The sequence below is a fragment of the Podarcis muralis genome, chromosome 3, assembly GCF_964188315.1.
Source record: "Podarcis muralis chromosome 3, rPodMur119.hap1.1, whole genome shotgun sequence".
NCBI lineage: Eukaryota > Metazoa > Chordata > Lepidosauria > Squamata > Lacertidae > Podarcis > Podarcis muralis.
The window spans coordinates 15,203,823-15,220,402 of NC_135657.1; the positions used below are offsets into that span (position 1 = coordinate 15,203,823).

Consider the following 16,580-nt stretch of genomic DNA (forward strand, 5'->3'; position numbering starts at 1 on the left):
GACAATCTCCTGCTTGCCCGCCTCTGAAATATCCGTATATAAGACGATGCCAATTCTTTTACATTATTTTATAATTAGAAAATCGTCTTATACACGGAAAAGTACAGTAAATACAATCAACCAATCAATCAATCAGTCCACCTATGTGCTTTGCCACTGAACTACAGCCCTTCCCTGATGTTATGTTGCTGTTTACTCTAACAATTGGGGAGGGAGGAAACCTTGCTGCAAATCACTCATATTGACTGCAGATCTACCTTCTAGCCCACCCCTGACATGCAGAAGACCTTCCTTGGGTGTCGCATGACTCACCACTGCCCATTAAGGCGGTGCCTCGGTGGAAGGAGTGAGGCAGGAGGAGCTTCTCTTTCAGTGGCCGGGAGAGAGGGCATTGCAGAGGCAAGCATGGCTCTGTTCCCTTCTGCCTGCTTCTGCCTGCTTCTCCTCTTAGGGACTGGCTCTGGGCATCCCACCTGTCAGTTCTTGGACAACTTGGTGTTCACCTGCCAGGATAGCAAGGTGACCCAAGTGCCGCAGGACATCCCCAGGAACGCCACAGAACTGTGAGTAAATTGGGCAACCAAAATAACTCTGCGGCAGACTTTTCGCTTTGGTCTCTGGAGATTATCTCCTCCTTTGATAAATTGGGTTCACTCTTTCCAGAGGATTTTCAGAGGGAGGGATCGCTGGTTCTTCTGGGACCACGGCAACCCTCCTCAAAGGCAGTTTGCAAGCGTTGGAGAGAGATAAGTTGCCTGTGCAAAAAAGTTTCAGTCGGAGTTTCCCACAGCAGTGGGGGTTTCCAAAGTAATTTATGATATTAAGCGCTTGGCGTTTTCTCCAAAACGAAAAGCAAAAAACCTTGCTTGAACACAGCTGAAACTGAACAAAGCAAAAGTCCGTCTGCTGAAAAGCAGCACAACTTATCTGGGGAAAATCTGGCAACCTTTTCAACCGGAGCGTTGCAGCAACTAGCTCCTATCTTCTCCGCTGAGAACTTTTCTCCTTTGCAAAGAAGTTGGTGGTCTCACAGTACTTTGCGGAGTTTCCTAAAAGTGGAGGGTGGAGGGGGCACGTGAGGGGGAGTCCTAGATAAGGATGGTTTTCTTTTAAATTTTAAAAAATTGGGGAAAGAAAATGGTCCTTATGGGATGAAATGGAACAAGAAGCTCTAATGAGAATAAATGAAGACAGCTCACTGTTGGATTTCTCAATTACAAGGCAGTTTCTTGAAGTTCCCATTTATTTCTCAGGGACTGACACAGGCAGTGTTCTTTATCAGATGTTTCGGCAGCTCTGTAACACAGAGATCACCACCAATACTTAACGGTGTCCTTGCTGGAATAAAATTGTGGGGTTTCTCCTTGCTGAAGCACAAATGGCAGATTCTCACCCTATGCACCAAAGATACATAGCAAGGATTTGGTCCAGTAAGGGACCCTACAATTGTCCCTGTATCCATGAAGGTTTGAGAGGAGTTGATACCAAGGATGGGGAACCTGTGGTCCTCCAAGATATCCCTGAACTACAGCTCCCATCGTCCCTGAACTTTGGCCATGCTGGCTGAGGCCAATGTGAGCTGGAGTCTGAGATCTGGAAGGTCACAGTTTCCCCATTTGTGCCTTAGTAGACCACATCACTTAAGCATCATTGCAAAGCATTGTTGCACATGTCAAGGTGGTTAAATGAGGAGGGGTTGTCGGCGTCTTTCTAAGGGAAAGAGCAAAGAACATGTGCAGATTCTTCCTCAGGCATAAGATTTCAGCAAAGTTTGTTTTCAGCAGCAAACCTCAATGCAGTTATGCACAACAAAGGTATAATTTATGGAATTTCTATGTGGCCACGCAATGCATTTAAAGCACTCTTATGCCACTTTAACAGTCACAGCTTCTCTCCTAAAGAATTCTGGGAAGTGTGGTTTGTTAAGGTTGCTGAGAGTCCTCTATTCTCCTTCCAGAGTCCCCTGGGGTGAAGGAACAGCTGTTAAACTGCTTTGGGAATTGGCCTTTGTGTTGGTTTTGAAAGAAAGAGAGAACATAGCAGACATGGATCAGATGAAATCTGACAAAATTATTTCTCCTGTATAAGTTATTTCTCCATTGCAAGTAAGGGCAGAGACAATAGTTCATTTTCCGGAGATCAGATAGCGATATTAACTTTCTTGAAGGTGTTTCATATTGTTGGGAAAGTGTACCTGTTGGGGGGGGGGCAAAGGGGAAGGGAGCACAGAGAACCTGCACAGGTACCAGAGGCTCCCAGCTTCAGGCAGTCACCTGCCCCAAGTTGGACGGTAATGGAAATGATGATGGTGGATGGGTGTGCTTGTCCCTGCTGTTCTTTACTTTCTGTTTACTTTCCCCTGTTTGGAATGCCTGAAGAGAACATGCATTTCTTGGTAGACATGTTTCTGGGCTGTACAACTTTAGACCACAGGAGGGGCAGGACACATCTTAACATCTCAATCCCCTCCCCCTCCCAAATGACCTCATGTAGAAAACTGAAAGCAGCAGCATTCAGTCAAATCTGCTAAATCTGAAGTAGTACGTCCCATATATAGGTTTAACACTTCAATGAGAGAACTTGGCAAAAAATTAAAAAAAAACCCTCAGAAAGTTACCTCACTGTGCATTCCAAGGCCTATCACACAGGGGAGATATTTCTGGACATAATGCATAGCCCCCATCGCATGTTGAGTGGCACCAAAATACTCTTTTCAATGGACACACTCTGCCTAGAAATGGTACTGACCCAGTTCACACATAACACTAAGCCATGGTTTATTAAATCCCGGTTTACTAAACCATGGCTTCGTGCTATGCGTGAACGTTGCCCAATGGCTTAATTATGGTTTGTTAACTGCCAGCATACCATGATCTGAAGCCATGGCTTGTTGTTGGCTTACGAACCTTTGCTTGTTTATCTATAGCTTGGCATTACATGTGAACCCAGTGCCTCCTCTTAACCATGTTTCATTTGACCACAAAATTCCACACCACATTCTCATATTTTCTATTGCACTTCACATTTTGTCTTAGGCATGATCTGGTTAGACTCTAGCCTCTAACCGTTAGGCCAGTAGCCAGCATGGAGCCCTGCAGATGTTGTTGGACTACAAGTCCCATGACCATAGGCAGAGGAGCATTGGAGTCCAGCAACTCCATAATGGCTTCCTCCCATCAAGACTTAAGCAGAATCACCCCCCGTCTTTGAAGAGATTTCAGTTGTAATTATCTTCTAAAACGCTTTAGATTCTTCACCTAAAGAGGAACCTCCAGAGTTGCTTCCAATTGTGTTTTAGGCTAAATTTCAATGGCAACTCCCCCACCCTCTTTTGGTAACATTTGTTCTTCTCATCTGTTCCTCTCATCTGTTCCTCTGTGAAACTAATCACTCAACAATCCAAAATTGGAAGAAAGGCAGATGGAAGCAGGAAAGAGATAAAAAAGCGGCCATTAATCAACCCCCTAATAGGCGAAATGTTCCTGTGCCAAAATATCGAGCAAAAAACTTTTGTTTGGCTTTTATAATTGTTGGGACAATTCCTTCTTCTGAGAGACTGAGAACTTGCCATTATCAGAAGTGGTTTGCCAGCTGGGGTCGACCCACTTCACAAGCTTCCCAGCAGGCACGTCACCTGTTGCTGACCTGGAGAGAGCTGGCAGGGAAGTTCGTGCAGCGAAAATCTCCCAGTGGAGCCAGTTTGGTGCCACTGAATTTGCACCACTTTAACCACCCCTGCCCCTTTGCCCCTGCCCCTCTCCTTCCTGTTAGGAAGCTAGCATTGTGGCTTCACCTCACACGTTGAGATGTATCTGGTTATTATGTTATTCTGAAAATTTCATCCCACCATTTCTCCAAGGGACTCAGTCTGCTGAAAATGGTTCTTCCCAAATTCACATTATTTTCATAACAATCCTGTGGGAAAGGTTAACCTGACAGCCGGTGACTGGTCCAATGTCACTCAGCGAGATTTCAGGCACAATGGGGATTTGAGCCCTGGTCTTCCCAGTCCTAGGGATGCGGGTGGCGCTGTGGGTTAAACCACTGAGCCTAGGACTTGCCAATCAGAAGGTCGGCGGTTCGAATCCCACAACGGGGTGAGCTCCCGTTGCTCGGTCCCTGCTCCTGCCAACCTAGCAGTTCAAAAGCACCTCAAAGTGCAAGTAGATAAATAGGTACTGCTCCGGCGGGAAGGTAAACAGCGTTTTCGTGCACTGCTCTGGGTCGCCAGAAGCGGCTTAGTCATGCTGGCCACATGACCCGGAAGCTGTACGCCGGCTCCCTCGGCCAGTAAAGCGAGATGAACACCGCAACCCCAGAGTCGTCCACGACTGAGCCTAATGGTCAGGGGTCCCTTTACCTTTACCTTTTACTTCCCAGTCCTAGTTAGACACTTTAACCACCTCACCATGCCGAACATTGTGAAATGTCATGCTGGTGATTGCTAGGTGGGTGCTTCAGAAATTCTAAAAGGTAAAGGTACTACTTACCAATTAAAAAAAAATTAAATACAAAAAATTTAGACAGAGCTGGTTGAAAGCACCTGTTCAGCCACAAAGCGTACTAAGTGACTGTAGGCCATTCACACTTATTCTAGCCAACCTTGAAGGGTTGTTGTGAAGTTAGAATGGAAAAAGGGGCTGCAAAGATCACAGCTTCTTGAGAAGAGTGATGGGAGGAAAATGCAAAAAAACCCTTAAGAATTGCTGATTGGGTGTCCCATCCACGTACTAACCAGGTCAGACCCTGCTTAGCTTCCAAGAAGAATACAGTGGTACCTCAGGTTAAGTACTTAATTCGTTCCGGAGGTCCATACTTAACCTGAAACTGTTCTTAACCTGAAGCACCACTTTACCTAATGGGGCCTCCTGCTGCTGCCGCACTGCTGGAACCCGATTTCTGTTCTCATCCTGAAGCAAAGTTCTTAACCCGAGGTACTATTTCTGGGTTAGCAGAGTCTGTAACCTGAAGCGTATGTAACCTGAGGTACCACTGTACATGTAATTTCCTACATGTACACAAGTGATCTCCATGCAGGAAATTGAATTAAGCAAATTTTAACCCCTCGTCCCCCTCGTCCTCCATGAGATCATCATAAGGCTATGTGTATCTTCCATGATCCATGAAGCAAGTTGTTTCCCACCCATCGCCCTTGTCCCTGCACACTCCATGCCATTCCTTTGCTTTGACTGGCAATGATTGAAGAAAACATTATGGAAGTTTTACATGGGTAAGTCTGGCTCTGTGCATGGTATCTTTATTGAAGTTAGAAGCAGAGAGAGATATATTTTTTCAGCCAGAGCTCACCGGAGCTCAGCTCCAGCACCTCTCAGGTGGGCACCATTGTCATTCTAAGAGAACAAGGGGGAAGTTCATGGTGAACTTCAGCACCTCTTCTTCTAGAAAAATAGCACTGGTTAGAAGAGAAAGCAGTTGAGGTTAAATGAGTTCCTCGCCCTCCTTCATCTGAAATAATCTTATGAATTTCACAAGCTATCAAGGTTGCAGCATAAAGATTGCCAGTGTTTCCTATCCAGCAGCTATTGAGTCTAGACAGAAAAGCTGAGACACCTAAACAAAAAGTTTGAATGGATTGTCTCCGGCGTCAATAGTTTTGCTTGCCAAGTTTTATCTCGGGGTAACTGTCCTCAAAAATCTGCTGTCTTGTTGATGGTACATCCTCTTCTTTCACAAACCCCCAAACTTTATTCTCATCAAGAGTAAAGGAGGTGGGTAACATAAATCATAATTACATCCTTAAAGCGAGTTGTGTACTGAAAGATTGAAATTAACCACCCAGACATTTTTTACAAGCAGTTTTGTTCAATTGTTTCTGCCTCCAGTTCTTTCAGACATAAAATACAGAGGTGGGTAAGTTTTGTTTAACTGAATTCCGCACAAGTCTGATTCACCAATGCATACCTACTTACCAACCAAGGCCTTACTAAAATATTCCAAATATTTGCCGAAAACTCTGTAAATCAAGCATGCGGAGTTGAACATGTGAAACTGGAAGTTTCTGGGTGGCATGAGTTTTGGATCGCCTTCAGAAGACTTTGTTTGCAGGCCGCAGAACTTAATACAGATATACTCAACAAATATTTAGCGAATATTTTGGAGAACGCTATTTCGCTATCTGTGAATCCTGGCCACGATTATGGGTCGAGATTTAATCAGTGTTTAATATTATTTTAATACTGTTGAAGAAAGCAATGAGATTGAACAAAAGAAGCTGCTCTACCGAGTCAGATCATTGGTCCATGTAGCTCAGTATGTATTGTCTTCAAAGACTGACAGCATCTCTCTGGGGTTACAGGCAGGGGATCCCTGGAGATCTGGGGATTAAATCTGAGACATTCAGCATGCCAGGTAGATGTTAAAAGAGGTTAAAAGAGGAGGTCAGCTCCTCTTTTAAAGAATTAAAGAATTCTGGGAGCTGTAGCTTGTTAAGGGTGCTGAGAGTTGCTAAGACACCCCATTCCCCCTCACAGAGCTGCAATTTCCAGAGTTCCCTAGGAAGCAGGATTGACTGTTAACTCACTCTGGGAATTGTAGCTCTCTGAGGCTGAAAAATCTCAGCCAAAACCGTTGACCCTGATCTTATTTCCACCCTATCTTTCAAACTGAATAGCCCTGACTACGGTTTACAAAGCAGAAAGCACAGCTCTTCACTGTTTCCTCCAATCACCACTAGAGAGGTGAAATATACTCAGAGTCGAGAGTGGATTTCATGCTCTTTATTCAGCTCATAGTCGTGAGGAGGAATGGCAGTCCCCCCCCCCCCCGAATGTCTGCTTTATATACATTATTTACACAATGGGCCCCACGTGATTGGCTAATTCCGGGATTCTCCTGTAGGCCAATCAGGTTGCGGATTCACTTCCACCTGGAGGTGGATTGGGTAGCTCCTGTGGACCAATCAGACTGCTGCATTTTGGATCCTATTGTTCTAGGGTCAATCAGACTGCTGCATTCTGAATCCTATTGTTCTAGGACCAATCAGACTGCTGCATTTTGGATCCTATTCAACTCAGTACATAACAAGAGGGCAGGAGCTGAATGTCAGGTGGTCCTAGGCAGGCCATTGGACAGTGCTTTCCTGTCTTGTTTCTCTCCCTCTAATGAAGCCACCCGGAATCACAATGGATCCATGAGCAGAGAAGTCTAATGGCTCTTAGTCCCAGTCTGGCTGGGAGACATTCTGTATCTCCATTGTGGCTGGCAATAGCACACAGTGGGGTAGACCGGAGGCACTTATCTGACCTCCTGGCAGGTAATTGGCTGCTTCTTACTGGGAGTGGGAGGGGCAAGGCAGCCGGGAGTTCAGCTCAGTGCAAACGCATCAATGGAGACAATCTGATTCTCCTGCTGGTCCACTTACACCATGCTGTCCTCCCCTCTTCCTCTCCAGCAACTCACCTGCCAAGGGGTCAGGTAAGCTTCTCCACTCCATCAGGCCATTCACTAAAGGTGTCTCCTTGTTTTCTTTTTAGCTCTGCCCTTTACTGCTACTGGCTATATGGTTTTCATGGATGCGTGCGTTTGTTTTTTCATTTTTTAAAAAAAATGCAAACATTTTTGTGTTAACAAAGAAGAAAATAGTTTAAACTGGTGAGTAAATAAAGGAGAGCGGGGGGGGGGGGGACTTAGAAATCATTGTGAATATTCCAGAGGCTGCTATACTTAGCGCCATTTATGTACAGTTTATGGTTATACATAATTTGCACAATTACAATGTAACTTTCTCGGCTCAATTTTGCCTTAAATTACCTCCAAAACAGCTTGTCGTACATTTTGTTTCATTGCGCCAATAAAAAACAAATAAACTTCTACCACAGGTTTAACAAGTCTTTTAGCTTATCGAAAGTTCCTTCCCATACCTCCCTCCCCCCCTTTCAGTATAGCATGTTATATTATACATCTTGTGCCAAATTGCCTGCTCACTTTCTTTTAAAGCTAGGATTTGTGGTTTCCCCCAGTAATTAGCAATGGGAATCCTTGCCTATTGTCAACTGCGTTATTGAGGGCAGCTGTTTTATGGAGTATTGTAAATTACCCTGGAAATGTTTAATTAAGGGGCAGTGTAGAACTGTGATAAATCAGTCGGTCCCCCTCTTTTCAAGAGTAGCCAGCTAGGATGATTCTGAAAAGATATATCAAGGGATTTATCATCTTTCCTTGCTGCTTGTGTGGCCCCTCACCCCACCCCCAGTCCCCAGATATTTAGTCAGTGCCACAAAGCCTCTGCATTTGGTACTTTCACAGCCAACGGCCATTCGACCTCTCATCCATGAGTTCCCTTTTAAACCCGCTGACAGGAGCCGGAAACCAGGAGTAGGCCAGCAATTAAAAAAACACTTGTGTCATTGAAGTTAACTCTTTATTCAAAGAATCCCAAACAGTGCAGGCCTATTTTGGTGACCTTAGTGAGTTCTTTTTGGGTGTGAGGAGGGGTGTTGAAGCACATAGCTTCTGACTTTGTAAAATTTACCTGTAGGCCCGACACCATTGCAAATGTGTTGAGTTCTCTGATTCGGGAGGTTGCTGTGCTTATGGGGTCTGGTTGTGGTGACCATTAGGTCGTCTGCAAAGAGCCCTAATTTATAGGTTCTGCCTTTTATTTCCACTCCCTTGATGTCTGTGGCTGCTCGGATGCGGATTGCTAGGGGTTCCAGAGCCACGATAAATAAGAAGGGAGACAGTGAGCATCCTTGTTTCGTGCCTCTTTGGATAGCTATAGTATTAGAATCCATATTGTTAGCTCTGCATTTTGCTGAGGCTTGGGAGTATATTTGTTTGAGGATTTGTAGGAAGTTGGGGCCAAATTTCATGTTAGTTAGTACTGCTAATATGTATTTCCACTCTAAGCAATCAAAGGCTTTGAGGATATCTAGGGACATAATTGTCAATGGGAGTTTAGTTGCCTTTCTGTGTTCGATCAGGTTCAGTAGTTTCCTGATGGGGTCTGTTATATTGCGGCCAGGGACAAAGCCAGTCTGGTCTGGGGCTATTAACACAGAGCAGGCCTATTGATCGCAGCAACTCTCCCCAGCAGGTCTTGTCTTGCCCCAATGAAGCAGTTGCGAGAACTGAGGGTCCTCACCTTCCCATAGCTTTCTAAGGCTCCTCCCCGATTCCTTTCCCAGCAGCCTAAGGCTGTGTTGTCTTTTCTCTCTTTGCTCTACCCTCTTCATTTCTCTGCCTGTTCTGGGAGACCAGGCAGGAGGGGAGCTGGTTGCGGCAGGAGGGGGCGACCCCCTGGCTTCTTCAGCAGCCTGCTTCATCTCAGTCTCCTGCCCCACTTCCTTTCCTGCCTCCGATTCTCGAGATCTCTGTGCCCCAGCCTCTCCCTGCCCGCTAAACTCGATTACTTTTTCAGCTTCTGACACCTCCTCCTCCTCTGCTCTCTCTTCTCCCTCTGACCACTCATCATCATCCAGTTGCATGGCTCTGAGCCTTCTTTCTTTGGGGGTTCCCCAGCTGGTACCTCCCACCCCTCTTCTGCATCCAGCCGGTCCATGACAGCCATTGGCCACCACCACACCTTGCAGCAGTACCATAAGTTGATGGTCTGTTTCCTTTGTCCTGAATTTCCCTGCTGTTGTCCCTCCTCCTGCCGTTCTCAAGCAATTCTCAATAGGGACACTTGGGGATTTCAATGGGTCCATTTTTTTATTTTATTTTTAGTGCTGACATCGTTTTGGCAAATCCCAAACAGTTATTAAAGGGTAAAGGGGACCCCTGACCATTAGGTCTAGTCGTGGCTGACTCTGGGGTTGCGGCGCTCATCTCGCTTTATTGGCCAAGGGAGCCGGCATACAGCTTCCGGGTAATGTGGCCAGCATGACTAAGCCGCTTCTGGAGAACCAGAGCAGCGCACGGAAATGCCGTTTACCTTCCTGCCAGAGTGGTACCTATTTATCTACCTGCACTTTGATGTGCTTTCAAACTGCTAGGTTGCAGGAGCTGGGACTGAGCAACGGGAGCTCACCCCGTCGCGAGGATTTGAACCACCGACCTTCTGATCGGCAAGCCCTAGGCTCCGTGGTTTAACCCACAGCGCCACTCGCGTCCCTAAACAGTATTAGGTCTTGCTTTAAGACAGGTGTGGGCACCCTACCAGACGTTACTGGATTACAACTCCCATTATCCCTGACCATTCATTGGCAAGGCTGTCTGGATCTAATAGGAACTGAGAGTTCAACATCTGGAGATCTGTAGTTTCTGATGCCCCTCTTTTAGGGTAGAATGCATATCCCCAAAATGAGACTTTCTGTGTGTTCGGCTGTAGCTCAGTTGTTGAACATCTGCTTTGCATGCACAAGGTCGTTGCAATCTCCGGGTAAGGCTGTGAGAAAGCCTTGTCTGAAATCCTGGAAAGTCATAACAATATGTGGATATTGTTGTTCCAGAAAGAGCAATGGCCTGGCTCAGCAAAAGTCAGCTTCCTCCTCTCCTGTGTGGTTCCTTTGAATGAGATGGAACAGACTTGTGAATGAGCACATGCAAACCTGCCACAGGCCAGAAACAGCTTGACCCATCCTTCTCTAGTTATAAAGAATAGACGCCCTCCTGCTCAGTATGGAAGCATTAACTGGGGTAAAGCTGAACAACAACAACAACATCAGTTGGCTTTGCAAAAGCAGAAGCTTATCAGTAATCTCAAACACAGAGATTCTGGAGTTCATGTCTCCAATGGGTAAGGGAACAAGGACTCGATGTACTTCATGGAAGGTGATTGAAACGAAAGCTCCAGAAATGTGGCAAAAACAGGGGAACAAACAGTTGTGGAAAACACAAATAGAAAACGCCTCTGCAAGCAGAATTCTCCGCTTTCAGCATTGTTTTCTTTGAAGCCATTATCACACACTTAGTGGAAAATGAGTGGAGAAGCCCTCTTAAGGCACTGTACTTATTTTTCCTTTTATTTATTAAATTTGCACACCACCCTTCGTCCGAAGATCACAGGGCAGTTCATAACATAAAAATACAGAATGAAAGCTCAAAATAAATGCTAAAACAAAAGCCAAACTTTTGCCAAACCCAGCACACACAGAGAGACACATTTAAAAGGCCATAGGATGTGAACCAGCCAAATGCCTAGTTGAAGAGAAACGTTTTCGCCCAGTGCCTAAAGAGATGTAATGAAGGCCCCTTCAGCAGGTATAGCCAGTGTGCTGCTCTGTTGTGGGAACAGCCATCAGCCCCAGTCAGTATGGCTAACAGTCAGGAATGATGGAAGTTGTAGTACAGCAACATCTGGAGGATGCCATGTTGGGCACCCCTAAACTTGACCATAAAGGAAATGTCGGGACAGTGAGGACTAGAGCCTTAGCTACATCCCAGTCACTGTTCCCATTGCCCTCCAGCTCACAGAGGATCCACACACCTGCCATAACCGCACCTTACATTTAAAACAGTACTATACCACTTTAACAGCCGTGGCTTCCCTCAAAGCATCATGGGAACTAGATTCTTAAGGTTTTTGAGAGCTGCTAGGAGACCTCTTCACAGAGCTACAGTTGCAGAGTTCTCTGCAAAGAGGAATTGATTGTTAAAACCACTCCGGCCATTTTAGCTCTGAGGGAAATAGAAATGAAACGACGACGTAGCATAAGAAGAGCTTGTGGGATCAGGCCCAAGGGCCATCTGGCCCTGCATCCTGTTCTCGCCACGGCCATTCAGATGTCTGTAGGAAACCCACAAACAGCATTCGGGTGCAAGAGCCCTCTCCCCTCCTGTGGCTCTCAGAAGTGCTATTCAGAGGCATTGCTGCCTCCAACCACAGAGGCAGAGCATCATCTTATTCTCCCTGAATTTGGTCCAATCTAATAATAATACTAATAATACTAATAATACTAATAATACTAATATTAATAATAATAATAATAATAATAATAATAATAATAATTTATTTATACCCTGTAGTGTAGTGGTTAAGAGCGGTAGACTCGTAATCTGGGGAACCGGGTTCACTTCCCCGCTCCTCCACATGCAGCTGCTGGGTGACCTTGGGCCAGTCACACTTCTTTGAAGTCTCTCAGCCCCACCCACCTCACAGAGTGTTTGTTGTGGGGGAGGACGGGAAAGGAGAATGTTAGCCGCTTTGAGACTCCTTAGGGTAGTGATAAAGCGGGACATCGAATCTAAAAATTCTTCCCCAGCCACTCTGGGAGGCTTCCAACAAAGATTAAAAATACATTAAAATGTCACACATTTAAAACTTCCCTGAACAAGGCTGCCTTCAGATGTCTTCTAAATGTCAGGTAGTTGTTTATCTCTTAGACATCTGATGGGAGGGCGTTCCACAGGGCGGGTGCCACTACCAAGAAGGCCCTCTGCCTGGTTCCCTGTAGCTTTGCTTCTCACAATGAGGGAACTGCCAGAAGGCCCTCGGCGCTGGACCTCAGTGTCCAGGCAGAACGATGGGGGTGGAGACACTCCTTCAGGTATACTGGACCGAGGCTGTTTAGGGCTATTAAAGGTCAGCACCAACACTTTGAATTGTGCTCAGAAATGTACTGGGAGCCAATGTAGGTCTTTCAAGACCGGTGTTATGTGGTCTCGGCGGCTGCCGTCTAGCTGCCGCATTCTGTATTAGTTGTAGTTTCCAGGTCACCTTCAAAGGTAGCCCCACATAGAGCGCATTGCAGTACTCCAAATGGGAGATAACCAGAGCATGCACCACTCCAGCGAGACAGTCTGCGGGCAGGTAGGGTCTCTGCCTGCTTACCAGATGGAGCTGCTAGATAGTTGCCCTGGACACAGAATTGACTTGCTCCTCCATGGACAGCTGTGAGTCCAAAATGACTCCCAGGCTGCGCACCTGGTCCTTCAGGGGCACAGTTACCTCATTCAGGACCAAGGAGTCCTCCACACCAGCCTGCCCCCTGTCCCCCTAAAACAGTACTTTAAAGCCATCCAAACTGGTTAGCAGCCATCACTGTCTCCTGTGGGTGTGAGTTCCACAGTTTAATTTCATGCAATTTCGTGCTTTCTTATAACTGTCCGGAAGCTTCAAACATTCGGCATCAACATAATAAAAAAAGCACTCATATTGGTGCTACTTTTTGGTCACATGAGAGAATTACACGAAATGTCATTTTTTCCTCAGTGAATAAGGTTACAATCAGACATTTTTATTGTTATTTATTGAATTTACATACCGCCCTATACCCGTGGGCCTCAGGGTGGTCCACAGAATAAAATCAATTCACTGAATAAAAGCATTATATGGCTTAGGGCCCTTGTATTTACAGGACCGCCTCTCCTGGTGTGCCCCGCAGAGGACCTTAATGTCCATGATAGTTTAGAGGTCCCGGGCCCTAAGGAAGTTAGATTATCCTCCACCAGGCCAGGGCCTTCTCAGTGATGGCTCTGACCTGGTGGAATGCTCTGTCCCATGAGACTAGTGTGCTTCAGGATTTAACCTCCTTCTGCAGGGCCTGTAATACAGAGCTATTCCACCTGGCTTTCAATTTGAACTTAGCCTGATCTTTTATTCCCCTTCCTTCCCTCCCCCTCCCCTTTTTATGAAGATTACCAGCTCTGGGATCCCACAGCTAATTCTCCCCTGGTCTCCTCGTTGGCCCAAATAGAACTAATTTAGCCAGCTAGCCCTGGTGATCATCTAATGTTGATTGGATTGATTTCCCCCCTTAATTGATTTTTGAATTCTGAATTTATTGTTATTCACGTTTTATACGGTATTTTATGCTGTTTTTTGTTGCATCAATTAAGTGTACTAAATTTGTTGTTAGCCACCCTGAGCCCAGTTTTCTGAACTGGGAAGGGCGGGGTATAAATAAAAAAATATTATTATTTATTATTATTGTAGACAAATAGGAGTCACCCATGGAGGCGGATTGTGCTTGCAGGCTTGCCGTAGGCATCTGTTTAGCCACTACAAGAACACAATGTTGGACTAGATCGTCCTTTGATCTGATCCAGGATGTCTCTTCTTGGCTTCTTACGCCACCACTGCAGTTATCCAAAATTGATTTCCTCTCCCCCCCCCCCAAAGAAAGAAAAAGAAAAATATCTCTTTTCTAATTTTACCTGAAGCACCTGCAACTTCTTGTTTTTCTACTTTCTGTCTCTGTGTTTACTTTTCTCCCATTAGATTGTGCCAAATACTTAAAGGAAAAGCATTTCACAGTTGTGTTAGAGTCAGTAAATTTAAAGACAGCTGAGATAGTGCTTTTTTCTTTTTTTTCTCCTTTTTTTTTTACATTTCCGCATTTCAATTACAGATAAATGTTAGATCAGTTATAGTCCCCCGGGGGCTACTTGTAGCACACTAATTTGAAACTTGTAAGGGTGAACAGTGGAGATGTGTCTGCATTGGTTCTGCAACTTACTCTCTCGCCCCCTTGCTGGCAAACTCTGTTTGTGTGTTTGCATGTGCTGATATATTTTTTCTAGAGTACAGTCCTGCGAGGAAAGGGGGAGCTGGAATTACACAATCTTTTTTTGCGGTGGGGGGTTGCGTTTGAAGGGCATGTAACTTCTGTTTCACAAACAGAATCCTTGCGCACACAAATAAGTGCTGAGCGTATAGAATCATAGAATTGTACAGTTGTAGAGTTGGAAGGGAAGAAGAAGAGGAGGAGGAGGAGGAGTTTGGATTTGATATCCCGCTTTATCACCACCCAAAGAAGTCTCAAAGCGGCTAACATTCTCCTTTCCCTTCCTCCCCCACAACAAACACTCTGTGAGGTGAGTGGGGCTGAGAGGCTTCAAAGAAGTGTGACTAGCTCAAGGTCACCCAGCAGCTGCATGTGGAGGAGTCCACCGTCCTTGGTGGTCAGGGGGCTTGAACCACCAAACTCCTGGTTAGCAGTCAGATGCACTGACCCAATGCACCACAGTGCTCTGATTCTTCTTCTCTGTGGGCTTATTGTAATGCAAACCAGCAAGCAAGGAACCTCGGGTTGGGAGAGCAGCTCAGCAGAGAGAAGGTCCTGCCTAACCTCTTCCATTCTTCCCTTTTCATTGCTCAGAAATCTCTCTCTCATCCACACACCACTGTATTCCCATATCTCCCCCCCCCCCGGGCAGCAGAAAAATAGCATACCCGCTCGGCAGCCCCCCACCCCCCACTCAAATGCCAAGCCTCCCCCTTATGCAATGTTAAGCTTTGAAGATCACCAGCGGAAACATAACAATTGCAAAACCAGAGATAATGATGTATAGTTTGCCCCCTGTTAATTATAGGAGGTTGTCAAATTTGGAATTAGATCTATTTTCTTTCTTTGTAAAAGGTCATGAATTCTTGGTGCTGGGGGAGGGCAGGGGGTGGGGAGATGAGACATTCAATTGAAAGCTGGCCTTAAATAATAAGTATTAACAAGAAAGAAAGAAAGAAAGAAAGAAAGAAAGAAAGAAAGAAAGAAAGGAAGGAAGGAAGGAAGGAAGGAAGGAAGGAAGGAAGGAAGGAAGGAAGGAAGGAAGGAAGGAAGGAAGGAAGGAAGGAAGGAAGGAAAGAAAGAAGGAAGAAACAGAGGCAGAACCTACTACTGACTCTTAATCTCAGGGAACATGGGTTTGAGTTCCATATTGGGCAAGAAGATTTCTGCATTGCAGGGCGTCCAACTCTACAATTCTGTGATTCTGTAAAAGCACTATTATCCTGTGACAGACAAACCTGTAGTAAAGGGGGTGGGACCACAGTCTAGAGTGGCAAAAGAGAAGGAAATCAAGAAAGGGCTTCGGGGGTTTTCAGCATATCTGATTTAGAAAAAGAAACAGATGTTTTGCAGTTAGGAAAGTGATGAGGAAAGTGAGGGTAGTGACCTGGAAATGCATCAAAAAGGGTCGAATGAGCAAGTGATTAATAGGAGGACAGCCTGTGACAGCAGATGGGGCTGTGGAGTCCCATCTTTTGCCAACGGGATTTCCCTGGATGAAGTTTGTGATGCATTTAACTGAATTGCTTCAGCCCCTGTCAGCAAATCAGGATGAATGCTCATTGCCATTCAGGCTCCCCACAAACAAATCAGAATGAATGCTCAACAAAGGCCAGACATGATCTAAACTCTGCATGAGCTTTGCACAAGAAAACCAGGATGAATGCTCGGTAAACAGGTCATCTTGCCAGCCTTTGGAGAGGCACATGAAGAATGTGCTTCTCCAAGAAAGAAGGCTGGATGGGGGCTCTGAGATGGGAGTGTGAAATGCCTCCAAGGAAACTCTCTTGCAGGTGCTGGAAGAATCCTGTTTTTCCGATGATAACTACCGGCTGCTGCATTCCTTCGCCCTGGAGGACATCGGGCAGCTGGATCTCTCACCAAAGCCCAAGGCTGTTATTCAGCAGGCTGTAGATGGGGGGGGGGGGGGAAGAGAACACTCAAAACCTTGAACAAAAAGAGTGTAAGCACACTTCTGAAATCCATCTCATCCTAATGAGGTTTTGGAAATCCAGATTACTTGGCCTTATTTCCAATGGGGAAATGATGCCTTAGCAATTTTCCATTTGCTTGTTTGTTTATGCAATGGAGAGAGAGAAATCTGAACTTTAAGCAAAGCGTTGTGCGTGTTCAGTGTGCCACATATTTGAGAATTCCTTCATCTAATTCATA

General features: G+C 45.5%; 1 protein-coding gene across 1 annotated transcript in view; it reads left to right on the top strand.

The window, feature by feature from the left end:
• The first annotated feature begins 228 nt into the window (after window positions 1-228).
• Window positions 229-16,580, top strand: part of FSHR (follicle stimulating hormone receptor) — an 87,552-nt gene continuing 71,200 nt past the window's right edge. The window contains exon 1 of the mRNA XM_028725028.2: window positions 229-563. Coding sequence (XP_028580861.2) covers window positions 277-563 — 287 coding nt within the window. The 5' untranslated portion in view covers window positions 229-276. The remainder of the gene's footprint in view (window positions 564-16,580) is intronic.